This window comes from Gossypium hirsutum, chromosome D06 (genome assembly GCF_007990345.1).
Source record: "Gossypium hirsutum isolate 1008001.06 chromosome D06, Gossypium_hirsutum_v2.1, whole genome shotgun sequence".
NCBI classification, from domain to species: domain Eukaryota; kingdom Viridiplantae; phylum Streptophyta; class Magnoliopsida; order Malvales; family Malvaceae; genus Gossypium; species Gossypium hirsutum.
Window position 1 is genome coordinate 59774937 of NC_053442.1, and position 25394 is coordinate 59800330.

At 33.6% G+C, this 25394-nt stretch overlaps 1 protein-coding gene and 1 long non-coding RNA gene across 2 annotated transcripts; one reads left to right on the forward strand and one right to left on the reverse strand.

Annotated features, from left to right (window-relative positions):
• The first annotated feature begins 3847 nt into the window (after positions 1–3847).
• LOC107900529 (uncharacterized) lies at positions 3848–4438 on the forward strand. The gene is made up of 2 exons (XR_001684961.2): positions 3848–4093; positions 4203–4438. It is a non-coding gene; the product is annotated as an uncharacterized lncRNA (long non-coding RNA).
• A 2513-nt stretch (positions 4439–6951) lies between these two features.
• LOC121218572 (clathrin heavy chain 1) lies at positions 6952–18133 on the reverse strand. Its single transcript, XM_041096001.1, has 31 exons — positions 17782–18133; positions 17339–17543; positions 16553–16641; positions 16325–16403; positions 16055–16182; positions 15478–15576; positions 15280–15388; positions 14832–14911; positions 14510–14737; positions 14355–14420; positions 13837–13953; positions 13543–13740; positions 13300–13416; positions 13084–13143; positions 12733–12819; positions 12556–12639; positions 12330–12464; positions 12181–12243; positions 11989–12093; positions 11804–11916; positions 11442–11694; positions 11214–11350; positions 10854–11132; positions 9766–10768; positions 9137–9622; positions 8863–9033; positions 8601–8786; positions 7934–8056; positions 7671–7781; positions 7353–7530; positions 6952–7154 (listed from the first exon to the last, which is right to left on the reverse strand). Exons 1-30 carry the CDS (start codon positions 17824–17826, stop codon positions 7363–7365), a joined length of 5124 nt encoding a protein of 1707 aa, XP_040951935.1. The 5' UTR covers positions 17827–18133; the 3' UTR covers positions 6952–7154; positions 7353–7362.
• Between the last annotated feature and the right edge of the window lie 7261 nt (positions 18134–25394).

Sequence of the window (25394 nt, forward strand, 5' to 3'; positions counted from 1 at the left end):
TTTCACAAAACTTGAAAACCAAAAATTGGCCCTTCATTCCATGAACGGTTTCTTTAAAACATGGAAATTAAATTATCCATTGATATCTGTCCAATAATACTTTTACACGTAATCAAAAATTGGCCCTTAAATTTTCCTAATTACTTCTACACTCTTTTTTTCCCACTTCCAATCTAATCCTTTACAGTCCCTTCTTTCCATTGGCTGTTTTTCAGTATATCCTTCGACGAATAAACACACCAATAATATTGTTTTTCAATATCCATTAGGGTATGCATATATCAAGTTGGCATAATTTAATATACTTTTTCTGTATTAAAAAACATTGAGAACTGCAAAAAGTTGAGATTTAATTTTCTTATATAAAAATCTCAACAAAGTCATGTTAATATAAGACCCTTAGATTCAATTAAAATTATTTTTAGAAGGGTTTTTTTTACAAATAAAAGAGATTTTGAGTTAATAATAAGACATAAAGTTATACATATCGAGGTTTAATTGTTAGATATATTCTTTTTAAAATTTATTAGATAAAGCATATTTAGAATTAAAAAATTGTATTTAATAATTATTCATTAAAATATCACTTAATCATGTATAAAGGATAGAGTTTTTTTAAAATAATTTAATCCTTCCTAATAAATTATCTAAATCTAAAAATTAAAAGATGAAATAGAAAAAATAACTTGAGTTTTAGTTGATTTGATTTTAAATTTTAATAATTTTAAACTTAAATAATCTAAATTCCAACCAAAATGATTCAACTCAATTTAATATATTTTTATCTATATTGTTATTTAAGTTTATAATTGAGTTAGTGTTACGAGTCAACCGAGTATTAATTTGGTTAAAAAAATTATGAAAATGGCTTTCCGTAATTACAATAATTTATATTATTTGAGAGTACTTTAAACTTTTTTTTTGTTTGAAAAAATCAATAAAAATATGCATATTGTGGGATTTGAATGCTTCTCAATTACATTAATAAAACATTTAATTTACCACGCAACTAAAATTTTATTTTAATATTTTTATTCATATTTTATTACCTCCATTGATTGTACATTTATACTATTATTTAAGCTCCTCACTGAATTACATGTGATGGAATTTTATTAATAATGTATTTGTAGGGTGTGTCTCGTATTCTTCTCTCAGTTAAACTTTGTTATCTTTTCCTAGTTGGACTCTAATTATTCTAGGGGGTCACCGTATCCCCGTTTTGATGTATCAATTAGCGAGAGCTTTTCTTTGATAGTGACAAGATGTAGTCGCATAAGAGTTTTGGCAAGAGTTTCGTGGTAATTATAGAGAGTATTTTATACTCCTTTTGCGAGTATCTCATGAGGCTTTAGGGTTTTGTTTATCGGTTTGCTATTTGAGATTTTGAGCTTTGTATTTGGGGTTTTGGATAATGTATAAGCTGTACATTTAGGTTTATTTTATCCATCTTATACTTTGGTTTATTTACTTATTTAGTGAAAAGCAGATATCTCGTTTGCCTATGGTTTTTATCCTCTTCGGAGGAGTTTTCTACGTAAAATATTTGTGTTCGTTATTCTCTACTTTTCTTATTCGTTGTTTATACGAGCCGGTCCCCAAGAGTGAGTTGGTGTCACAAGTTATCTTGACACAAACTCAAAATTGATGACAACACCGTGATAAACAATTTAAATTAATTTTTTCATTTTAACATCGTATATATTTCACGTGTTATTATTAAGTAGTTTCAAACCATGCATTTATTTATTTTATATTATTTTTAAACACACATCTTTATTCTAAATTTGTAGTTTTATGCGTATATGCATATGATAAAATTTTTAATTATTATAATATATCCTTTAGAAAATTAAGATAAACTTTAATATTTTGTCACATTATATGAATTTTAGGACAAAGATCTCCTCATCTTTACTTCCCAACCGTCCACATTAACTGCCAAAGATGCCTCAACTTCCACTGTTATAAAACCCTCGACACCTTCCCTTTCTCCAAAATGGCGTCTGCCCGAGACTCTCAGCCTTTCCACTGGCACTACGCAGATCTCGAAGACCGTGACTTCCAAATCCACGGCCGAACTCTCTTCTTCACTGTCGTCCTCTTTGCCATCGTCCTTATTTTCGCTCTCATCTTCTTTTACACTCGATGGCTGTGCAGTTCTCATCGACACGACCTATCCCCGACCTCTCACTTACCCCCACAGCCTCCTCCTCAGCCTCGAGGGCTCGACCCCAATACCATCAATGCGTTGCCGATAACTATGGTGACGAGGGGGAGGGCGGCGCTTGGGAGCGAGTGCTGTATATGCCTTGGACTGTTTGAAGATGGTGAGAAAGTTAAGGTTTTGCCTTCGTGTCACCATTCCTATCATTCCGAGTGTGTTGATAGGTGGCTCAGTGCTGAGTCGAGTTGTCCACTGTGTAGAAATTCTCTTCAAGTTGAATCAGATCGGCTTCGTCAGATTCCAGTCATTGTGACTCAGTAAACACACACGCACACCAAAAAAAAAAAATGTAAACGATGGTGGATTTGAGTAGATTCCTTTTATGGGTTTTTCTCTGCTTTTGATTTTGTCTTATATTGTGGGGTTGCCATGAATGTAATGCTACCATGTGCTCGGTGAAATTGTTCAATGAATAATTGTTTTTTGGCTAAATTATGCTTCAAGTACCTGTACTTTTTATATATTTGAAAGTTAGTTTCTCTATTTTTAGGTCTATTTGTTAACACCGATAAAATTCTTCTATTAAATTCATTAGTGTAATATTTTGAAAAAAAAAATACTCTCTTAATATATAAAAACACATGATATTAATAATTGAAATTGTTTCTTAAATTTGAAAAATAAAGAGACTAAATTCAAACTGAACAAAGAGTAGAAGGACTTGAAGTAGATTTTAACGTTTCTGTTTTTCAACGATGGAGAAAGTTAGGTCATTTGTTGCCTTGTGGCCCTTTGAACGTGGGCTGTTGTGATTGGGGAAACAAAATTCCAGTTTTTATTCCCTTTATTGCAATCAATGCTAAAAGGACCAATATAAAAATCAAAATACAATAGGGACATATTCGCAATTTTCCAGATATAATTGATTAAACACGAGAAGGGTTTTTTTTTTCTTTTTTTTTTGGGTCCAACTGAGTATATGGATAATTATTAGGTTAAAGCACGATTGTTTTTTTATATAATTTATAATATATACTTTATGAAGAATCCAGAAAATACTTTAATTGGGATAATGCAAGGTGGAGATTTGTTTCAGTGAATTAATTAATATTTCTTTTTGCCTTTAATCATTCAATAATTTGGCATTTTAATTGCATCTGGAAAATCTGTGTGCCCTTAGACTGGAAATATTATAAATTAAATTATTGTGTGATAATGACTAGCACTTATTTACTTAGATTAGTTATTATATGTAAAATTATATCGATATAATATCTCTATCGTAGGAGATTCGGGTAATTATTTGATACATTGTTAATAGAGTTTTTAAAATTTCACAAATGGATTAAAAGTGTGACAAGTGTCATATTTATTTATGTAATTAATTTTTTTCTACACCTTATAATACACTGACGATATATTAAATAATTTTCCTTTTTTTTTAGTTCAATCAGATTATTATACAAATTTATTTTTGAAGTTTTGCTTAATCAACTTATATGATTATTCTTAATTTTATTTATTTAAATATAATTATAAAATATTTATATTAATATTAATATAAAATTATAATATTTCAGTTTTTTTTTAATACTAAAACAGACTTTTAAAATAGTCCAAAATTGATTTGATTCCAGCTTAAAGGGTGTTTTTTTTTCTTCTGAAGGGAACCTGAGAAACCCTAAACTTGATTTTGGGCTAAAATAGGCCGATTCATGGTTTAACCCAACATATAATAACAAAGCCCAACTACCGAAAGGCCATTAGGGATTTAGGGTTTTAGCTTTTAAGCCTATATATATAATCTCAAAGCCTTAACCTTCTCTTCCCCATTCTCCTCGCAGCCTCCGTAGAAGAACACTACACGAGTGGTTTTGAACTGCAAAAGGAGATCGATTTCGAAGCCTTTTCACCATGAGAGCTAAGGTGAAAACGTCAAAACTCAAACCATGATTTTCTTTTTGATCTATTTGATTCTTTTTTTTTATTGAAATATTGATATGGGGGTTTTTTTTTTAAATTGTGCTAATATCAGTGGAAGAAGAAGCGTATGAGGAGGTTGAAGAGGAAGAGAAGAAAGATGAGGCAAAGATCTAAGTAGTCTAATTTTATCTTAAAGCTAGCAATTCGGTCTATGTTTCTTTAGATTTTCTGTTGTTTGATGGATACTTTACTTTAAAAGGATTTAAGTTATCTTTATCGAAACCTTTTGAATATTCTGGAAACATGTTATTGTGTTTTCTATTAAAAGCTTATGGCTTTGGATGTTAATTTTCTGATATTTTTGGCTCAAAGTTGCACGCACTTGGCGTTCTCATTTTATCTTCAAATGGAAGATTATGGCTACAGATTTGATTTTGGGGGATGTAGTTATTGACTAAGTTGATGAGATATAGCTTGTTTCTTTGGGACATGATTCTAGAAGTTCTGGTATGATTGTCAGATTTTTTTATATAGAACTACATATGAGCATAAGAATATTCGAACTCATACCTTTCAAAATATTGCATCAACAATTATGCCGATTAATTATTCAACTTAGTTGGCGGTATATTTGTTAGATATATGAATGTGTTTCGTATTAATATGTTATGGTTTTCTAGATTCATATTTTTAGAGAACTTTCTAGGTACAATTGAATCTGTTTTAAGCATTGTTGAGAGATTCGGTAGAAATTTTCGAAGGAGACTATTGGTCCCCAACAATCAAAAGTATTGTTTATTGGGGTTTTCGTCTCCGTCCGGCGACTACCTTGAGGGCTTGATTCACAAAGCCGGGAGTGCTTCGACTGTGGGTGTATGGCCATCCACCAAGAGAGTGTGAATGTTTCACCTTTTGTGAGGTATGAACCCTTGACCTATGTTATATAGGTCACTAATTGGAGAAGATGTACTAACGTGCGGGAGAGATCGGTTGTAGGAACTTTTTCAGAAAAGAGTCTCAACAAGGATTTTATTCTAATGTTCATATTCAAATAATATTAGTATGTTAGGTTCTTTAAATACATTTTAATTGTTTGAGGATTATATTCATATTTGGATAAATGTCGAATATTTTGAGAGAAATGAAAAGTAAAAGATGAGTTATTCTGCAATGAAAACATTGTGGCATGGAAAAAAATTGAAGACCTATATACTCATTTCTATTATAAGTTAGAAAAGTTTAGGCTCTACTATCAAGAAGTAACCTTAGCAAAAAAGAAAAGAAAGCAAAATAAGTCTTAGAGGGAGGTAGACTTTAATTGTGCCCTTGACTTGAAAAGTTCATTACTTGATGATTCACCAAGCCAGTGGCGTCGGTGATCGGACAAAACCCATTAATAGGCCTTACAATGATCAATTCCATTAAAGGCAAGTGGCGGTGGTATCCCTTGTGTCGTTAATGCTCGTTCATCTAGGGGCGTGAAGCCGTCGGATTCCATGATAGCTCGACACAAAGGTGAGCAGTGGTTCTCTCCTAAGGCGTGCTTCGAGTGAGCTCTACATTGTTGTCAACGTCGAGAGCTTCAGGGGAAATTCTTTCTCCAAGAAATAAGATCATTTCAAGAGATTACAAGGCTTTAATGAATTCTTTTTTAAAAGGATAAAAACCTAAAAAGATGGAAAACATAAATTTTTTTCACAGGGAGAGATGGAAAAATGAAAATAATAATTTTTTCCATACATTGCTTGGTGGAGTTAAAGCATGGAAGGAAATGAAATAAAACATCTGAAAATATGTAATTTTGAATTAGTATATATATTTCCTTTATTTTTTCTCCTCTCATCATTCCAATTTAGAAGTATTGATTTTTATGTATTATCATGAAAAATAATCCTCTCCTATTTTCATCCCAACCAAGGACACTCAATTTATTTTCTCTTCACTTTTTCATTCTCTCCTCCCATTTCTCCACTTTTTTACCTAACTAAGCTCACTTAATGTAACCCCAATGGTACAAAATCTCTCAGTAGCTTCTACCAACCTTGTCATTTTCTTTTTGTATCCCTCTATTTCTCTTTAAGACAAACCAAACATGAGCGCGCATTTAGTGACCAAATTGCGACGTCTTCTCACCCTTTTCTTTTTTACACCTCCAAACGGCAGGAATCAAAGTTTTGAATTGTCGCTCCCATCTTTATTAATCGAGGAATCATAAACCAAGTACAAAGCATCTCTCATTATCGCAAACTTGCAATTGTAATATATACATACTTTCATTATGTGAATTGACAACGCTAAGAACAAGCTATATTTTCTGCTTTGATCGTCTGATCTTCCAAACGACGAACCATGTATAAAACAGCATCAAGGGAACTGTTTAACAGTTATTAATGAAACAATTATTTTTTTTATAAGCAATGAAACAAATACTTGATCGCCATTGTTATCATTGCAAAGGAGCAAAGCTTTTAACAACTCAATGAACTCAGAGAGCAGTTCAGGCGGATCATCGGAACACATCAAATTCAAACTCTGATCAAGATCTTGTTCTTGATTTCGAGGTCAATTACGTGTTCGGAAGATCAAAATCTACATAAACTTTGTCGATCCTCTCAGTCCGTTCTTGATTTTTTTTCCATAATTACATCATACGTGCATTACTCTTTCGTGGCATGTCATTTTAATTTTTTGGATTCCAAACCTTTTGGACACGTATTCGCATCACATAATCACCATTCCGATCAAAATAATCAAATCTAACTAAAGACCAGCAATAATATTTATTTTATATAGAAAAGATATACATGTATATACTGCCAACAAATTCTACCAATAAAGAGTAGCCCAGAAAAACATGTATATGAATCATAAACAAATTTTCTGTTCCGATTTAGGAAAAGAATGAAGCAAAAAGAAGAAACAATTAAGTGGGAAGTGTTCTCGTATATACTGCTGGGTCAATTCCAAGGACATTAAAGGAAAATAAAACTACAAAATACAAATATGCATGTGTGATAAAAATCCTCGGCTTACCTTCTTACCAGCATCCAAAAAATGCCTCTTTCTACCAAAAAGTAAAAAAAGAAAAGAAGAGAATATTAGAACATAATAATATCACACAGATGAAACATAGAAATGGGATTATTATAAACTGGTCTTCAAGCCTGAAGAAATTGCCATGATTGGAACTAGGATATCAATGTCTTATTCGTCACAGCAACAGAAGGAATCAACTCTGCTAAAAAAAGTCTTTCAAACAAACCTGTCATGAGTTAATAACTGCTGCCCATTGGTGGCATGCCGTAAGGTGGCATCGGAGGCATTCCCATTCCTCCCATGGGTGGTGGTGGAGGCGCAAATCCACCACCCATTGTTGGTCCTCCCATTCCTGGCATTGGCGGTGCAGGCAAGGCAAGAGGCAGTAACTGAGCATACATGTTCTGCAATGTGAGGCAATTAATTTTATCAGTAAGAAGCATTTTGAATCAGTCGAAAATCTATCTACTCCCACTGTGCAGGGGTAGAGAATACATTATCAAGAAAAAGGAGATCAATTTTCGGCTCTCCAAGTTATTATTACCTGTTGTGCAATGACTTCTTTCTCTTCTTGCTCTTTAGCCTTTACTTCTTTTTGAGCTTCTATCTTGTCCTTGATAAGTTCGTCAACTTTGCCAGTATATTCACGGATAAACTGTAAATTCAAAGAGAAATTAAACAAGGTTCAAACAACATAATCTCGAAACAAAAAAATCACAGGTTGAACTAAGATCAACCATCCAAGCATTCTAGCTAATGAAACCCTTTTAACTGATGATACTGAAAGCGGCAGAGCACAGAAATCACCTGCAGCAGATATGGGAATGCGAAATCAATCATATTGTTGATCCAGGCCAGTTCAAGAGCAACATCCGCTCGAATTAAGTCATAACAGACAAAGAGGCACGATGCAAAGCATTCCTTCTTGCCCTGTACAACGAGAACATCAACACTGAAATTAAGTACAATTCAAAACAATAACCAACATTATAGTGATAATACCATAAGGAAAACCACCATAGTGCAAAAACAAACATCAGTTAACTATACTTTCCATGTCCTATACCTATAGTACGATAATTGAGTACTATGGTCTATACTTTCTATGTTACTCAGACTCGGATGTTAGTGTGGGATACAAAAAATGTGTCTGGCACAAAGTATATTTATGTTTTTTTTTTTTTTTTTTAAGTTTTTCCATCTATTTGAACAGTCCTTGGAAGGTCATATCCCATTAACCGTGTCCAAATATGCGCTGGAAATAAGTGTCAGACACAGATATTTCAAGAAAATGAAAGAGTAGAAAAGCATAACTTATATTTGCACCGGAAAGGAACAAGTGGAAGAGAGCACAATAACATAATTAGGAGTAGCAATTGGCCAAAAAGGTGTAATGCTTTCTACCTCCAAAGTCCAAACAGATAATCAGTCAGCATATTTTTTTTTTGTATGTATTTTGGAATGAAGTCAGTACCTGTTCAATGAAGTAAACAAGCAACTCCTCGGCAAGTTCACGTTCACCAGACTGTGAAGCTGTTTCCATTGCATCTCTGTAATGGTTGTCCTTCTTTGACAAGGCAATGGACTGCTTCCATCTGCCTGCCTTTTTGTAGATGTATGCAGCAACACGCCTCATTTCAAGCAGCTCATGTTTCTCAATCTACACAAGCAATTAGGAAATAATATCAGAAACAAACCTAACACCAAACACGAATGTAAGAAAAAGAGCACTTCACCTTTTGTGCAAGTCCAATCTGATCAAAGTTATCATGCAAATCAATAGATTCTCTTAATCTATCATAATCTTCTTCCTCCACATAAATCTCATTCAATGCCTCGTTTACTGCCGATACATTGTTGCTCTGAACAGCAACCATGTACGGCTTCACAAGACGTAGATGACCAGCCTGAAATTCCAAAAGGAAATAGTAGTGAACCCAAAATGAACTATGGTAATAACAAAGAAAATCGTTTATTTCAATATTAGATCATCTTTTGCCAGAATTGAACCTTTCTCATAATGTCAACAACATGAGTGTGATCCACACGAAGTGCAAGCACGTTCAGCATATCATTGATGAGATCTGGATGTTCTTGCAAGTAGAAGTGGACAGCCTTGTAATAGAGCTCAACACTAGCAACTTTGACAATAATATCTTTGAACTGCATATGATCCCATGCTTCAGGAGAGTGGTTCATGACAGTAGTTGCAGCATTATCAAACTCGTCATATTGGATATACAAATAGGTAAGTTCCTTCCAATGCTGCTGCTCATCACAAGCTCTTATCAGTTTGGGAATGTTGAGACGCGTAGAGAACAATTTAATGTGCTCCATAAGTTTCTCTGGACGATATCTGGCATACAGGACTCCCAACTCAGTAAAGATACCCATGTGTGCACGCTCCAATCCTAAACCACTCTCCATAAGAGAGATTAACTCATTGAAGCATCCTCTATTCTGATAGTATTCACTGACTTCTTCCAAGTCATCCACCTAGAAAATCAGCAAACATAATGGTCAAAATCATTGGGGCCAAACAGTCTCCAACAGACAAACATGAGAAGAAGAAAAGGGGAACTGTATGCGCAATGACTATTGCTCCTGAAAATTGCAAGTCAACTGGAAAGTAAACTCACCTGCACAATAACATTAAGACCACATATTTGTGCCAATCTGAATTCCTCTGCATCAACACAAGCAAAGCAAACTTCCTTCCATGTCTTGGCACTGTTTGCTTTCCGTGCTGCATCAACAGCACCCTGGAATTGTTTAAGTCTCACAAGTGTAACAGCCAACTTGGCCCAGTTAGATATAAATGCAAATATTATTTTTGCAGCCTCATAGAGCTCTTCATCGAACAATCGATCACCAACATTTTGAAGATTAGCCACATTTGGCATGAGAATGAATTCTTCAATTTCACCCAGTCTATCAATCTTTGCATATGCATAAATGAGTTCACTGTCAACCTTGGGCTCCTTGACTTTCTGCCTGACCATCAGAAGGTACCTCACGAGATCAGGGTAGACATTAGCATCCTCAGAAGCTCGGATGACATCAAGGAAGTGAGTAGCATCATCTGCACGGATAAATGATTCAATTGCATCGCTCACTAGCCCTTCCCTCAGTTGTGCCTTTGCCACCTGACTCCAAACAGCATCTTCTTCAACTCGGAAGGCAAATTCCACGGCTCGATCAATGTTTCTAATGTTATCCAGTAAAACATTGACAGCCTGAACATTTAAGTTAAACTTCTTGAAAATTGAAAAAGCTTCTTCATATAGTTGAGCTTCCACAGCCACTTCTCCAACTACTGGTCCATCAAAGTTATCTAGCCTATTAATATAATCCATAACTCGAGAGGGATCTGCCTTGATAGCTGTCAAAATAAGTAGATTTTGCAGATTAAAGTTCCCACTGAATGCAGAGTTTTGGAGCACAATCTTCTCAAGAAGCTCAATTAGTTCATGGGGCAGGTCAGCAGTCATGAAAGCTTTAACAGCAGCAGAGACTTGTTCTGGACTTTTGCTTTCTGGCAAAGCAGTTGACACAACCTGATCAATTAGATGTCTTCTATATTCATTTTCAGGATTTAGAACCTTCTCCCAAAGATCGCCATCCATCCTCTCAACAACATACCTGTGATCAAAGGATGATGCACCTATAAGCCACTTAAAAACAAATATCTGATATATCATCATAAATAAACTAAAGAATTGCATACCTGGCCTGCAATTTGAACAACGAGTTCTTATTTGTGACATTGATAAGTTCATCATCACATTGTCCTCTTCGGTAAGCCACAACTGCCAAGGTGGGATCACGTTTCTCGCAATACTTACCAACAACCCGGGAATCATAGTAAGGATTGGTTGTGAGGAAGTGCTCTGGATTGTTGTTGCTTTCAATGATGATTTTACCAAGAGCATTGTGGACATGCACATCTTGGCTTCCCTCACTCACAAGATGCTCCAAGAACTGCGTAAGCAAACGAAGTCGATTTCTGGAAATCACATGCAGGAAAATGAGAATCACAAAGTAGTGAACAAAGGAAATGAGGACCAAAGATATGGTAAAAAATCACCTCTTCTCACATTCATCCACAAGTGGCTCAACTGGAAGCAAGGAACGGACTGAGAGAATGAGACCTTTAATAAAATCTTCAGGGCATTCATCATCAAGCAACTGCCCCACTACCAAAGGAGCATTGCCCGGGTTCACCTGTCAAAAGAAGCAAGTTCACAATTACCTGGGTTTAAATTAAACTCATATCATATGCCAGAAAACATATCCAGTCAAGAAAATTGTATACCTTCTGAACATAACCTTCAATGTAACGGAGCATGTTGTTTGTGTAGAGGTAGTGGGTCAGATCAGGAACAAACCCAAATCGATCACAAACATTAATCAGGGGCCTAGCATCAGGAAGCTTGGCCTCCATCAGGAAGTTCTTTGTCTTTTCAGCATCATAGAAGTTTGATTCTCTGGTCACACGCTCAACCTCCTTTATTTGTCCAGTTTTAGCAGCTGCCTCAATGTACTTAAAGTGTATATCGGGGTCCTCACTGTCCCATAATCAGAACCAACATAGTAAGTGCCATATTAGATATATTAGATATATCTGCGGTATGCCCTATCAAACAAAGGACATTTCTTGTTTGCTAAATAGCTTACCTTGAACTCAAATAAGATCCCAGGAAAAAGTACAATCCTTCATATGACTTAAACTGCTCAAAAAGTTTTATGCAAGCCTCAACACCCAACTGCTCACAGTACTCCTTGGCAACCTGCAGAGCCACAGCTTAGCCTTCGGTGATTTACTAAACATTATTAGCATACTATTATATAACATTCTTTACCTGAACAATTATTTGAAGGTTGCCTCTTAGATTAACCAGAAGAAGGTCCTTCATGCACTCCAAGGCCCATTCTCGTGAAAGAGTGCCAAAAAACTCAACAAGCGACTGAAAATAGAATTATTATTGAATAAAAATATATCAGGATTTAGTAGTCTAATTTTTCCAGGAGATAAAGATAGCAGAAACATGTACCTGAGGCTCAATAGCATGTGTGTTCACGATGACACGTTTAATGTCAGGCAACTCACTGTAATGCTGCAGAAAAAAGAGCAATGAGATAATTACCTAAAAGTTAAAACCACACAAGATGCAACAAGTAAAAATCTAAATAAGATAATTACCTGCAGAGCTCGCACATAGAGACCAGCTTTCTCGCAAAGTTGTGCAATTCGAGGGCGATCATAGTGACTGAACATTCCATTTGCTAAGATGGCATCAGCAACATTAGGAAAAGTTACTAGATTGATTTCCAAAACCTGCATAGAAAAGAATGTTGTTGATCTTAAATTATTCTTTTCAAAGTTAAAACCAATTAGATTAGCTGAACCAGCACATAAAATATATAACCTTCGTCTGTAGAAAAGCATGCTCTGGCAGATTTGGCTTCAAAACATCTAAAAGAAATGCGGTAGCCTCCCTTATCAAATTCCTCTGAAAAAAGGCAGATAGCAAAAGAAAACAATCTCATGTATTTTGCATAGAAACATAAGGTTATTGACACAACCAATTTGATGAGCAGTAGACCTGAAGAAAGAGGTCAGTAATAGTGTTGTAATCAACCGGACAACCTCCCTCCATTTGAGACATCATCAATGCAAAATTAACAGCTCCCTGCAAGTAAAACAACAAGCAAGAACCCATTTGTCCATGAAAATTACACAGATTCAATCCCCTAAAAAAATCTCATAATAGTAGCTGTTGATTGGCAAACAATAAAACAAAGGAAGCTTTTACTTTAATCAGAATATTCATAAAACTTTAATTAAGAGGCTCTAATGAAGGGAATTAACACAATTGAATATATTTATCGATTGGTCATATGGCATGCCTTCAACACCTCAAACACTAAAGACTACAAGAAGAAGAATGACGAACCTGTGGATCTGTACGAAGAATTGTTTGCAGAAGGAAGAGATAGTCAGGAGAGTACCCAACCTGAGGAAACAATTTAGTCATGAATATTTAATGCAAGCATTCACAGAAATGTAAAAAGCAAGTGGAGAAAAATTCTCATCTTGATAGGCTGTAAAAAGGAGAGCACACATTAATCACACCAGAAAATGCTAACAGCGAAGAAAATGCAGCAATTACCTGCTTTGAGTATATTAAGATTTTGTCGAACTCCCTACGTTCTGCAAAAGCTGCGACAACTTTAGGAGTTGCTCTAGCTTTAATGTATATTTTCAGTGCAAGATCATTATCCACAGTCTACAACAAAAGCAAAATGAAAGTAGAAGGCAGCAAAAAAGAGTCAAAACAGTCCCAATTTTAAAATGAAATTTAGATACAACTGAATAAGATACAGATACATTTCTATTAGAGAACAAAACAAACCTTCACAAGGTCTCCAAGTTCCTCACTACATTCCAATTTATCTTCAGCCAACCAATTCTCTAGAAGATTCTTCTTGTTTTGATTTACCACAAGTCGAGATAATTCCAATGACTCAAAGGCATTGAGCTTTCCCTTTGTTAAAAGTGTACCAAAATACTGCAACAGTGGTGGAGTCTGCCCAGCTTGCACAGGTACACTCTGCAGCATTCAAATAAACATTTCTGCCTCAGATAAAATCAACACAAACATAAAAACCAGAATCTGCATTAGCAAAAAGGGAAAAGCAAATATTACCTGAAACTTGGCAACTGTATCAGGCGTGCGAAGGATCCCCTGTGGAGACTCTGCTGCAAGCTCAGCAGCTTCTTTATACTTTGTCTGAGCAAACAATTCTTGAAAACGTTGGACAACCTGAGATATTAAAAACCACAGAATCAAAACCCTAGTATATTCTTAAAAGAACAAAGTAATCATAAACAAGAATCTAAATAAACAGATAAAATTGAATAACTTAAACTACATATTCTTGTTAACAACACGCAGCATCAGATATAGAGAACACAAAATCTAATTATGCAATCCAAATGCTATCTCCAATCTCAGCATTGCAGCAAGACCGAAGAGATCCCAGAATCATTGAAGAAAGTTACCACAAAAGTAACTCTTGGATAATATAGATTACTCCTTGGGATATTATTGTCTGGGAACTAAAACCTACGGTTAATAATATCAGGTTCTTACTTCTCAATTGTCATTCCAATGCAAAGATCCACAAACCATAGACCAAGCTATACACACATCAATCAACTTACCAGGTTCTCTGCACCTGGAAGGTTTCCTCTTTTAGCCAGATTGACAGCAAGCTCCAAATTGTTCAACTGAAGCAGAAAACAACCCGGAAAAGTTGTAAGCCTGCATGTCTCACCTTATTGATACCAGAAAACACATGAAAGACACAAAAACATACTTGACTGCTAACAAATGGCACTATTGTTGCTTCATTTACAGTAGCCAACAACACCTGACCTCGCCTGTTGATGGCATAAAACCCTCCTGCCGACGAAGCTTCAGATGTTAAAAATATTGGGTCTGGACTTATTCTATTTCTGTATACAGCAGTTGCAGTCTCTAGATCATAAACAAATAGCAGCCCAAGCTTTGTAATAACGTAGATCAAACTATATTTGTGTGATATCTGCCATTTAACAGAAACATGTCTTATTAATGGCACAAAAGTTTGAAAAAAGATTTACCAAGAAAAACAATCAAAGTTGAGGACATTATACTACCTGCATTGCAACTGGAAAATCATCTTGAAAATCTGGTGGAAAGAATAGATCTGCCTGTTTCTTTGAAAATGATGGCTTACCTGTCATATTAGAGGTTCTGTTAAAAGGTTCGAAATTAAATAGACAGGAGATACAACACAATGTTGTAGCTACTACGTTGTTTTCAAGAAAATAGTTAATATACAGCCAGGGCCAACACATGCCTCCCATCAAAATTAACTTAGAATAGTCTAGATCATGATTTAGAGTTTGCTACAGATAAAATTCTAGGATTACTGAATTAAACCCCAAATGTTATTTGACTGCTGAAAGGGGCAATGGCAAATTGCTCTATTTCTTTATTTTTATTTTTACTTTCATTTTTGAATTCACTTAGAAAGACCCTCAGTTTCCCCTTATATACAACAAGGAGATAACAAAAGTATAACAGACATCATAGCAAGCAGACCTGGCTGGGCACCAAGTTCAATTACATGCAACTTTGATACAATTTGGCCAGCATTAAAACTCTTGGTAGCAAAAGAAATAAGAATAGAAGGATTCTCATTTCCTGGAACCTGCACAACACAAACAAGCATATACAATAAGCAGGCTAGTTAATTAGGGTATCATATCTAGGGAATAAAGTACAAAGAAATCTCCTTACCTTAAATTGTGCAAATGAAGCAGCATGAGATTCAAGAGCTTGACTACGCTGCTGATCAACGGAGAAAAGTTGCATGTTCCCCTTCACCAATTGTGGCCTCTAAAGAGACAAGACACGTAGATCAAATCAGAATTACACAGTAGCAGCAGAACATTTTTCTAGAAAGCGAATTTCATCAGTAATAATGATTATGCAAATAACTATTCTAACAGTAGAAAGACAAGATGGGGAAAAGGAAAAGGCAAAGAAAACTAAAAAGGGGATTACAGGGACGCAAATCCTAAAGGACACTGCAAGAGACAGAATTAATCACCCATAAGGGTCATAAACTAATTCAGAGTTCTCTATAGCAGTTTGAGCTATGGGCCACATAACAACCACGCCAGCTAGAAGAACTTCTTAGGCACAGTTAGCTTAGGGTAATGTTTTGAGTATGTTACTTTAAAACTTCTGTTTTTGACATAGAACAAAATTTACTTAACATTTCGCAGTTTTCCAAATCCCAAAACTCAAAACAAATGAAGCAACAACCCCTTAAAAAAACACCTTTAGAAAGCATTGATAAGGCACCACCTACCTCAGGTGCACCAGGGGCAATTCCAATCAAAACCAACCACTTCTCTGAAGGATCACATTTGTAGTTTATTATCTGATTGTTCACCAAGTTTGCTGTTCTCTCAAACATCTTAACTGGCTCAGAATCACCTGCCAGAAATAAGATGCAGTGAGACTTGTAACACACAAAATATTGTTTAATAGATAAAAGTACATTCAGAAAAAGAAGTTTTTAGAGCTGAAAAAAAACAGCACCTGGGATACTAGAAAAGTTAACAGAATAACTTCTTACCTTCAATTGACCAATGATACACGGAGGTTTGTGTGACCAGACCAAGCGTTTTTGGGGTAATCCATTTCCAGAATACAACCTGTAAATGAACCAAGGACATTTTGCTAAGGTCATGCAATCAAGTTCAGTATTAAGGAAATACAAGTAATGTGGAGGCTGCCAGATACTGCAATAACAAAATTGGAACCATTAAAAAAAGAAAAACTTGAGACAGTAAATGAATTTGACCGGTTCAGGCATCTGATGCGATTTAATTTTCGCTTTCATCTCTATGTTAAATATTTGCAAGTGATCTTGAGTTGTTCCCGGTAGTTGAGCTACAAAAGCAATTTCATATTCTGTTAGCATAAAGCATAGATAGATTTTAAAAATTAAAGAAGACATAAAATTTATACTAGAGATATTTAATCTCCTTCTCCCTCAATTAGTTTTGTTAAAAGGAATGTGAAGCACTTGTATGGCTTCCATTTCAACCATATTTTTGTTGCATTACAGGATCAAATTGAAGTAATTTCTGCTATAACAACATGCTTACTCTAAGCAGTGCTGAACAACCGTTTGATTTGCAAATACATCCAAGGAATATATGGATAAAACAATAGGGAAGTGATAATTACTATGACCGTATATCACATACACTAAGATTCCATAAGCAGGTTCCTTGCAGTTAACATGTATGGCAACATTCATTTGTTCATTTAGAAGCAAAAAGCAAGCAACAAATATTAAACACAAGGATGGTAAGTATCATTTTGAAAAATATATTGTAAACAAGTATTCCATTAAGAAAAACCTCAAACACAACTAGGTTCTTTGTAAGGCCAGATGCAAAACAGATCAATATCATGAATCCAATATGTGCTCTATGGACCACACAAGACAGCGATATTAAATATACAACCCACTAATCAATAACAAAAACGCTAAATAATTAATAATCACTATTGATTACTACACACATTTAACGAGCTTCAATAAAAATAACAACTTAAGGCTGGCAGTTAGGTAACTAACCTTTCAAAGCGAGGATTCTAGAATTTGGATTCATGAGAGCAGAGTCAGCTGTAATAGGCCGTCTCAACGGCTGCATCGGCATGCTCATGTCGATGATCACAACACTATTTTGTGGCGCGGTTTCCCTCACACAAATATACTTATCAGATTCCATAGTTACATTCGTGAATGTGATAAATTGCGGATTAATACCAACGCTCGGCAACTGCAAACAGACAACATCATCCAGATCACTCAAAATTCTCACTATGTCAAAACGTAAAGAGTAACTTTCAAACAGATCTAAGCAGGTTTTACAGATAATAGATCTGATACAGTTTATAAACTATTTGATTAAGCTTGGCAACCGTTGATTAACTATAATTCAGCTGAATTTTCTATAAAATAAACGACCGAACCGAAACGAAAGAGTGAGAGAATGAGAGTGAAAGAAGAATACTTACAGTTAAAACCTCCTTCATGGCGATGGGAGCGTTCGCGGCCGCCATGGTGGCTCAGATCGAAGGATGAAGATCCACGAATCAGGAGCGGATCTAACGGTTGAGATTGAATCTTTCAATCGCGAGTCAAAACTGAACACTGAGAAAGAGACGAGCGAAACTATAAAAAAAAGTACTTTGCGAAGAGATCTGAGGCAGAGAATTAAAGCATTTGAAAAGAGAGAAAGTGAAGCAGATGGGAGAGATCCAATCCAAGGCACCGGAGAAAGTGGAACGGACGTGTAATGTGCCTTGAAACACTGGTGTGCGCATTAGCTAGCTCTTGGATTTAATGTAGATGCTGGATCCGGGTGACAACCCGGTCCAAATTTCATTTTTATTTTTATTTTTATTTTGGAAGGGGTCATTTGCAAAAGCAAAGCAAATGTAAATAGATAGTATTAACCTATGTTAAATGTGACAAAAACTGAATTAGAGGATCCAAAAGATTAAAAAACACATGTAAATTCGACTCTTACTTGGTGTTGGACTCGCTAAATATCATTTAAAATTAATGTACGTTTTAAATAATTGTTGTGTAAAATATTCTATAAAACATGACAAAGGCATTTTACAATTCTAAAATTTTGCATTCTCAATCAGTACTTCCCTGAATAATAAAAGATGATAGTGGAGAGCCGACTTTCTTCAATAATAACATCGGATTACATTATGGTTACACTTTTCATTTATGTTTGAATTTGTTAATCTTAATTTATGTCCAAACCTACTCCAATTAATATGCATATTGAATATTGTAAGAGAATCAATTCGTCTCTTTGACTACCTTTTCTGGATCCAAAGTTTCTCCCGGAATTTGGTTGAATTATTCATTTTCCATATCACCTACATGGTACATGTCATTGTCATATAAAAAATCCTCAATTTCGTCGTGATGTCACAAAGTAGAATCTTGTTAGAGAATTAGTTTATCATGGTTCATTTTTTGCTAATTGACATATAAATCGTTTTGGAAACACACAACATTAATTCTCAATTAACTTTTTTGACATTGCCTTAAGTTAATTTCTCACATATCATAAGCAGTGGCAAATCCTAAAATTAAGTTTTGGGGGATCTAGTAAAATTTTCAAAAATTTTAAGAGTTTAATAAGAATTTTTTAAAAAATGGGGTTTAATTAAATTTTTATCAGATTAATAAGAATTTTAAGAGCTTAATTAAATTTTTTTAAAAAAAAAATAAACTGTACAGTGAGATTTAAAAAAAATTAAGGGGTTAATTAAAATCTTCTAAAAATTAGAAAAAAAAAATAAAAATTTTCAAAAATTTGAGGTCTTAGGCCCTTATAACGTTCCACCCCTGATCATGAGTCACTTGCACATCAAAATGAGCAATGTGAAGGATAAGCTTAGTTGGTAGGCAAACATCATTTAATGGAATTGGTTAGACTAGCTGCAAAGCTAGAATCCAACTCTATACTTGAATCTGACTCTATGCTGACGTCTAACTCTAAGCTGAAATCTAATTATAAGATTGAACTCGCCATGTATGGGTGTTGATTAGCCTAGAATTCATACCTCATAGATTGGAACGAATTAGTGACCCTTATGCGTGCTTGAAAGTGAGTAAAATGAGCAACATGTAAGGAATTGTACTGGCTAAGCTTGGAAAGAAGTTATATAATGTGAGTGTTGAGCATTATATATAAGTCATATCCAAAGTCTCAATAGATAATCTTTATCTACACTTCCAAGATATGTTTATCATAATAGGCATTTGTCCAAGATATGTTTATCATACCACAACGTAGAGGTGATCATGGGGTTGGGCTACCCGGCCTGGCCCGATGGCCCGTTCGAAAAATGGGAGGGTTCGGGTAAAAATATAGGCCCGAAATATGGGTTTAGGTAAAAAAATGAGTCCCGTTTTAAAAAACGGGCCGGGCATCAAGTAAAATTTTTGGCCCGGGCCCGGCCCGGCCCAAATTATATATTAAATATATATTTTTATTTTTAATCAAATATACTTTTGTTTTATTATTAATTTGGCTATTATTTAAGTTCTAATTTGTTTCAATTTTAATATAACAACTTTTTATTATATTTTTAATTTGTGTATTGTTTTAAGAATTGTTTTAGTCTCTTTTTTTATTTGTTTTTTGTTTTAATATTTGTTTTAAAATTTTTTATTTAATGAAATAAGCTAAAAAAAGTTCAATATGGACCGGGCCGGGCCAGACTCAGGCTTAGTAATTTTCTTTCGACCGGGCTTAGACAAAATTTTTGACCCTACCCATATAACTTCCCCGGCAAATTAGATAAGATGAACAACGAAAAATAGAGGTTGATATTCTAACCAAAAAAAACCCAAAGTTGCATCCAAATATCAACATATGAAAACTAAGTGTGTACCTAAAGTATAATTTGGTGTCCATCTAGTGATCATAAAAAGAGCACTCTTTATTCTCAACATGCTACCCATAATTGTAAGTTCCTTATTTGACTTGACATTTCTTGTAAATGAGCATTGGAAAACCTTTTAACAATCATGTAAATAGTTGATAATACAATGGCTCCAAAAGTCTTGACTTACTAGCTCATCCCAGCTATAATTTTTGCTTAATATGATTTATTTTATATGGTTAGATATAAGGGTCAGCATTCGATCGAATCGAGTAAAAAAAATTTAAGATAATTTAGTTGGCAAGTCTTATTTTATCATCCTAACTCGATTAAAAAAAATTTGAATCGAGTTGAGTGAAATGAAATTCGAGTCGAGTCAAGTTGAATCGAGTGAAATTGTTCGAGCTAAATTAAAAAATTAAACATATCAAATTAAAATTTTGTTACAGTATAACTAATTCCATATTAGCACACATCAATTTGAAACCATATATATTTGAAAACTTTTTCAAAGCAAAAATAATAATAATAATACTTATAAACTTGAATAATTAATTAACTTATTTAGGTCCAAAAATTATTATTCTATAGAAATTTATATATTTTTAAAAAATTATAAATTTTGAAATTTTTACAAATATTTTGAATTTTAAAAATTATTTTGATTTTTTTGTAATTTTTGTTGAGAGATAAATTTACTCATTTTCAAACTTGACAGAGACAAAAATGGTATTTACACCAATATGTTACTTGAATTGCAAAATTTAATTTGATTTGAACTTGAAACTCAAATTATTTATTCGAGTAAACTCGAATAACTCGATTCGATTAACTTAAAATTCGATTTTATTTATTTATCGAGTTTTGTTCACCCCTCCTTAAATAATTTTTTTTTTGTTTAGTAATGAAATTTTTTAATGCTCCGAATATAATTACTTTATTAACAATGGGATAGACGTTTGGTATTCAAATTTGCATACTAGGGTTGAGAAAGGAAAAAAAAACAGAGAAATAAAAAATTATTAAAATTATGGAATTTGGATGATTTTTGAAATATAAGTTTAAAAATTATGATTATTTGAATAGAATTAAAATTTATTTTTTATTTAATTTATAATTAATTTTATTTTTATGATAAAATTTATATGTAAAATAGTGAATATAATTTTAAAGTCCTATATAATTTTTTTTTAAATGTATAAGAGTTATTGATTATTTTTATTTACTTGAATTTTTTTAAAATATTTATAAAAGACATTTTGAAATTTTATCAAATAAGATCTAAAAGTCATAAAACAAAACTCATGTTATAAAAATAAATTCAAAACCCCAAAATCTAATATAAAAAATAAAAAAATTAGATAGAAACAAATCAAACCATCAATCTAACCCAACTCACTCATGTTATGTACATCCAAGGACGGATTTAGTGAGGCTGGCAAGAGTTCCTGAGCCCCTAAAATGAATTTTTTTTCATTTATGTCATTTATAATTCATAAAATTTAAATTAGTAATAGTATAATTATAACTTTAGTTTTTAAAAAATGATAAAAATTTGATTTAATCCTTTAAAAATATAAACTTATAGACTATCAAAATAACGAAATTATATTTTTAATAAAAATAGTCTTTTTATTGGTTGTCTACAATTGGACTATTTATTTGGGCTGCATTTGGGATTAGCAAAGCCCATCAATGTCCCTTGAAACTATATATAAGCCATATTTGGATGGACATTTGTGCTGTGACCAAAAAAATTATATCAATTATAAGATGATTTATAAATAATAATTTATGTTATTAAAATATTTGGTTTAAAAAATTAATTTGACAAGTTGATATATAATATTTATAATGTTAAAATATTTTTACTAAATGAATTTATATAATAATTAGTTTCTTATCGCTCGCAATGTAGAAGCTTAATATAAATAATATTATGTTTATTTTTTTAAAATATATTAAAATTTTTAACTCTTAAATGTGTAGTTTGTATTATGATTAGGGTCAACTACAAGAATAGTCACCCAATAATGAGAGTATTTCTATTTTAGTTATCTAATTATAAAAAAATTTAATTTAGTCACTAATATTTTTAAATTATTAAATTTTTTTATCACTTCTCTGTGAAGTCATTAACGGAAGTCAAACGTTATAACTTTTTTATTGGTATAATAATTTTAGTCTTTTAAATTTACAAATTTTATCAATCTAATTTTAAATCTAATTTTATCAAATGTATTATCTTTATGCCAGGCATTAGTTTTTGACATCCATGAAAAAATTATGTACAATTTATAGAAGAGTATCTTGATTAGTGAAGATCAATACTTATAAGATTCGAAATAAATATTAATATTGAATGTGCGAATAATTGTGGAGATATACGCATTGTAGCTCGAACCATCAATCTTAGCATTTAAGATGCTTATAAATAATTGAAAATAATTATGTAAATTAAAAATCACATATTCATTAATTAAAATTTATCAAAATATAATTTTAAGCATTGTATCAGGTCAAAGTATTATTTAAATACACAAAATAATTACTTAAAGTATTACAATTTTCATAATGATTTGTGTAGTATCTAATATACAAATTATTACGTAGACCGGGAATGGCAAAACTAAACTAGAAGACTCCACAAATGAATGAACTTTGTAAAAGCTCGACTGTCAAACCAATGTAACGAACAAATAACATGAAATCATAAAATAGGGATTAAAACATCATGTTGTCATCAATATCTAAACCATAAATTAATATTCCCCATGCATGAAATAACGATACTCGTGTCATTCTATTCTCCGACGGTGACCTACGCGTACATAACTTGTTCTCTAGCTCCGCCAGATAACCCACCGCGTGTCATTCTCGAAGTTCACCTGTCAACAGTCACTGATTAATCCCCACCTTTTTATATTTCCCGCCGTGATTCGAGCTGAGCCCAACAAACCACTATATATATATGCTTATTAAGAAACTGGAACTCCCAGGATATTTGTAGAAAATTGATCAAAATTTGGAGAAATAAAACAAAGAATATAATGAAAAGAGAAATATTTTTTATGGAAGAAAGAAAACACCCTTTTGATTAATTTTTATTTCACTCACTCAATAATATTCTTCATCACATACAACTCTTTATATAGGAGTTGTAAGTGACTATTCATCTATATCACTAAATGCTAGGAGTTGTGACTATTCATTTACATAACTTAAATACTATAAGAGTTATGACTATCCATGCATGTGTGTAACTTTTCATCTTCAAGTCTCTTTGCATTATTAACTCTTCATATTCAAGCCTCTTCACATTCGTAACTTTTCATAATTTATTTTGTGCAAGATTAATTTAATTATGTGCCAACAATGTCTCCCTTAAATTAAACTTGCTTCGAACTCCCAGCCTTTCAACATTTTTCTTGAAGACTTGTCCACTAAGCGGCTTTGTGAAGATATCAGCCATCTGATCTTCTGTCTTGCAATATTCAACTTGAATATCACCATTATTCACTAGTTCCCTCAAGAAGTGATACCGAATGCGAATGTGTTTTGTCCTTTTATGAAGAACTGGATCTTTTGTGACCGAAATAGTAGAACTATTGTCACAAAACAAAATCGTTGACTTGCTCTGCTTCTGCTTAAGGCTCTCCAAAATTCCACGTAACCAAATCAATTGACATCCTGCATAAGACGCAGCGATATATTCAGCTTCTGTAGTCGAAAGCGCCACAACTGATTGTTTCTTTGAACTCCATGAAACTGCACCACTACCAAGGTGAAAAACATAACCAGAAGTGCTTCTGCTATCATCAATGCTTCCTGCTAAATCACTATCCGTATAACCAATGAGATCAACTAATGTATTAGCTTTATAGAAAATTCCATAATCAATGGTTCCCTTCACATATCTCAATATTCTCTTGGCAGCCTCCCAGTGATTGGAGTAAGGTTTCTCCAGGAATCTACTCACCAAACTAACAGCATACACGATGTCAGGCCTTGTCGAAGTCAGATACATCAACTTCCCAACCAAACTTCTGAATATGGTGGAATTGACAAGCTTTCCTTCACCCTCTTTAGATAACTTCAGACCTGTAATGCATGGAGTAGAGACTGGATTCGCATTTTCCATCATGAACTTTTTTAGAACTTCCTTTGCGTAGCTCTCTTGTGAAATAAAAATTCCTTTCTTGGATTGATGAACTTCAATACCAAGAAAATGATGAAGTTCTCCCAAATCTGTCATCTTAAATTCTGCCATCATTGAGTGTTGAAATTCTTTCAACATCTTCACATCATTTCCTGTGAAAATAAGATCATCAACGTAGAGACTAACAACCATGAATCTTCCTTGATAAATTGCCTTTGATGTAGAGAGTATGCTCATATGGAGATTTCTGGAATCCACACTTTTGAAAATAAGAATCGATTCGGCTGTACCAAGCTCGGGGTGATTGCTTCAACCCGTACAAAGCTTTCTTCAACTTGTAAACTTTTTCTTCTTCTTCTTTTTTGACAAACCCTGGTGGTTGATCAACATAGACTTCTTCTTTGAGAACACCATTCAAAAACGCAGATTTTACATCCATTTGGAACATTTTCCAATTGTTTTGGGCAGCAAGAGAAATAAGTAACCGAACTGTCTCAAGTCTTGAAACTGGAGCAAATACCTCTGTAAAATCTTCTCCTTCCTTTTGCTTGTATCCTTTTGCAACCAGTCTTGCCTTGTACTTGTTGATAGAGCCATTCGGATTCATTTTTGTCTTGTACACCCATTTGACTCCAATTGAATTCTTGTGCGGCGGTAAATCTGTGAGTTCCCATGTATCATTGTTTTCAATTGAGCAAATCTCTTCTTTCATGGCTTTCCTCCATATTTCTTCTTGATATGCATCATCAAAAGAAATTGGATCTTCTCCTGCAAAGAAGGCAAAGAATACAACATCATTTTGCACAACTTCATCCGTTACATCATATAACTCTTGGATGCTTCTCGTTTTTCGGATCGGGCTGGATGAAGAAGAATTTGATGAATAACTTGGGGAAGCAGGAGGATTTCCTACTTGAGCATCATCTTCAGCATTCTCAATTACTGCCTCTTCTTCTTCTTCAAGTTCAAAAGGAAAAATTGGCAAATTTTCCTTTTCAACTTCCATATCTTCAAACATGGAATTTTCATCAAACCGAACATCTCGGCTTATCAC